This window comes from Athene cunicularia (genome assembly GCF_003259725.1).
Source record: "Athene cunicularia isolate RWA chromosome 13 unlocalized genomic scaffold, athCun1 chr13_part1, whole genome shotgun sequence".
In the NCBI taxonomy this organism is placed as follows: Eukaryota; Metazoa; Chordata; class Aves; order Strigiformes; family Strigidae; genus Athene; species Athene cunicularia.
Genome location: NW_020799117.1, coordinates 9809692 through 9812720, shown reverse-complemented (window position 1 = coordinate 9812720; position 3029 = coordinate 9809692). Strand labels below are relative to the sequence as shown.

General features: G+C 63.2%; 1 protein-coding gene across 4 annotated transcripts in view; it reads right to left on the bottom strand.

The window, feature by feature from the left end:
• The window catches only part of EIF4E1B (eukaryotic translation initiation factor 4E family member 1B), a 7753-nt gene extending 4819 nt beyond the window's left edge, over window positions 1-2934 (bottom strand). The window contains exons 1-7 of one of the 4 annotated variants that reach the window (XM_026858143.1): window positions 2678-2934; window positions 2459-2547; window positions 2248-2343; window positions 2051-2114; window positions 1739-1852; window positions 1485-1624; window positions 716-1363 (exon numbers count right to left, since the gene is read on the bottom strand). In XM_026858143.1, coding sequence (XP_026713944.1) covers window positions 1249-1363; window positions 1485-1624; window positions 1739-1852; window positions 2051-2114; window positions 2248-2343; window positions 2459-2547; window positions 2678-2695 — 636 coding nt within the window. In that variant the 5' untranslated portion in view covers window positions 2696-2934 and the 3' untranslated portion in view covers window positions 716-1248. Of the gene's footprint in view, window positions 1-715; window positions 1364-1484; window positions 1853-2050; window positions 2115-2247; window positions 2344-2458; window positions 2548-2677 lie in introns of those variants that run through there. The other 3 variants (XM_026858144.1, XM_026858141.1, XM_026858142.1) reach the window with 3 other exon arrangements.
• Window positions 2935-3029: the final 95 nt, after the last annotated feature.

Sequence of the window (3029 nt, the reverse complement as noted above, 5' to 3'; positions counted from 1 at the left end):
TCGGAGCCCGCCGGGCCGCGCCACGGGCAGCCCGGGGTGCCCCAGCCGCAGCGCCTGCCTGCAGCACTGTGGCCAGACACGCCTCAGGCAGCTGCCACAGCACCGCCTGTCAGACTCGTCCTGCTGCAGAACCAGCCCTCCGCAAACCCCAGGTGCAGGCAGGGCAGCACGCAGCGATGGGGGACAAGTGGCCCTGACTTTGGACTCACGGGGAGGGACGGATGGGCTGGACGTGCTGCACTGGACATGGTGCAACCCTGGGCTGAGCTGGAGCTGCCTGGGTGCTCCTGGAGGGGATGGAGGAGAGCGGCAGCAAGGGCATAAGTGCAGGCAGCACTGTCAGGAGGTGAGCAGGCAGCTCCACCTCAAGGACCTGAATAGGCAGAGCAGGAGGACAGATCCAACAATCAAAAACACAAATAAAAGATTAAAGGACAAAGCGCGGGCTGGGCTGTGCTGAAGTAGGGAGAGGGAAGGACTAAGGGACCCCCTCTGCAGTCAGAAGAGTCAGGAGGAACAGCAGAGGGCACAGGCCATGGAAAAGAGGAGTCAGCAAACTCCTGGGGCTCGTTGGGGCTACAAACCTGCAAGTCTGGCACCAATAAACCCTTAGGAAGCAAAAAAGTTTCATGCGACCTGTGCTGTAGGTGCCTGTGGGAGGGGATATGAGCAAACACAGCCTGAGGTGGGCAGCATGGGGGTGAGGGCATGATGCAGTTCTGGAGCCCCAGCATCGACCCTGCGGGACACTAGGCAACCCTGGACTGGGGAGTTGCTCTTCCCAAGAAGGCAGACCCACATCCCACCAGTGCACAGGGGCTTGGGAGAGATGGGGACCATGTTCCCAAGCTGAGCTGACCCAGAGGAGCTGGGCACTGGTACCCTCTCCCACAGCCAAGCTCGCAGGGCAGCAAGCTGTGCCTGTGCCTTGACCAGGGGAGGACAGAACCCAGTTTCTCCCTGGGGACTATCCTGGAACCCCAGAGCAGAGGGACACTGGTTCCCAGGCACTGGGAGATGCAGGGGGACACACGCTGTGCCCCAAACCCACAAGGATGCCCCTGGCCCCTCTCACTTAGTGTACAGGTACAGGATAGAGCAACACATCATCGCCCTCCCAAACAAGAGCCACCCCAGGGTGCGAGAGTCCTGGCCCAGCCCTGGACACACAGACCATGCTCAGCTGCAGACATTCATTGTGGGATGGGACAGGGGGACCCTTCAGGCAGCACCCCGCTCCCCCCACAGTCACACCACAAACTTAGTCTTGCTGAGGGAGCCACTCTTGGTGGCCGTGTCTGCGTGGGCCTGGTACCCAATGGCCACCTTCTGCGAGAGGCCCAGGTGCTCCTTGTAGACACGCCTGGGGGAGGGAAGGGGCTGTGTGAACAGCACAGCAGCGCTTCTCCCGCTGGCTCCCTGCCCAGAGATCCCCCTCCCCCAAACCTGGTTCCACACAGACCCTCCCTCTGAAGCCACATTACCCGATGTGGGTGACCCCTTCCCGGTTCTCCGCTTCCCGGGTCCAGATGGCTATCTTGTCCCCCTTGGCACGGATGTTGATGACGGCCCCGCACACCTCATTGCTGTACTCATCAAACATCTCCCCGATGAGGCACAGCAGCTGCCGGGAGGAGAAGGAGAGCCCAGGACAGTCCCCACTGGGACTGAGTGCTGGGGCAGGGGGAAACACCACTTCCAGGACCCTGCAGGCCAGCCCGAGTGGGGCCACACTCACCGTCTCCAGCCAGAAACGGTCCAGCTCGGTGTGCCGCTGCTGCTTGGCCAGGGTGATGAGCCAGCGCCCACCGCGCTTGTTCTGGCTGTCCTCCCACATGGGCTCGATGCCGTCCTAGGGATGGGCAAGGCGATGGTCAGGGGCACTGAGCACCCGGCCAGACCCAGCTCAGGGTGCTGCGAGCACCCAGCCAGGCTTCCCTTCCTGCCCCAGGGCCAGGGCACCCTGCCAGCCCCACCAGCACCCAGTGTGCCCCTGGGTGGGTGCTGCAAGGGGCTCTGAGGGAGGACTGCAGCAGAGGGGCTGTCTCACCTTGAAGAGGGAGTAATCACAGCCAGATGTGAGCTTGCTGGCAAGCTGGATGTGGTTGTACAGCCTGCACCGCCAGAGACGACACAGAAGCAGGTGAGAAGTGGTGTCTCAGGGACGCCTAGCACCCTCCTCTGACCCAGACACCCCCACCAGGGAGTCTCCAGAGGGGGCACATTGCCCACCCATGAGACACTCACGCCCAGAAGTCCTCCACAGTGCTGAACTTGGTGACAAGGCGCAAGTTCGCCTGCCACATCTTGCTCTTGTCATTCTTGAAGAACCACAGCGCCCACCTGGGAAGGCAGGAGAGATGGGGGGGTCAGCCATGCTGGAGCCCCCCTCCAGGCCCAGCACACCCCTCTCAGTGCTGGGAGAGGCTGCCTATGGCCAGACACCACCCCCCCATACCTGTTCTGCAGGGGGTGCTTGCCTAGGCTCTCTGCCAGGAGCAGATCTTGCTGCTGAGCCCTCCGCCGCCGCCGCTCCTCTTGCCTCCTCTGGGAAAGGAAAAACAGTCTGGAGGAGCCCCACAGCCACCCCCACACTGTGACATGGATCCCACAGCCGAGGGGATGGCAGGGCTGCATGGGACCTGCTGCTAGGCCCAGCCCCAGGGAGAGCACTTACCTGCTCCCCAGTAGCCATCCTGCCCAACACAACCCCCCTGCCCCAGGCCGCCCCTGGCTCTTAAGTGCCCACAGGCGGGTGGGATGAGGCAGCCGTCCCAGCTGCAGCTGGCGGGGTGGGAGGGTGGTGTGCTGGGGAGGGGGTGCCAGGGGGTGCCTGCCCCTCCTGGGGAGTAGGGAGATGGGGGGATTCCCCCCCCACCTTTCACAGAGAGCTGAGGGATGAGGCCAGGGGCTCAGGGTGGGATGGGATCAGGATGGGGGGTAGGATGGGATAAGGTGTGGCAGCATCAAGGTTGTATGGGGCAGGGCAGGGGCGGTTAGCGACAGGATGGGGGGTGGGGATGGGATGG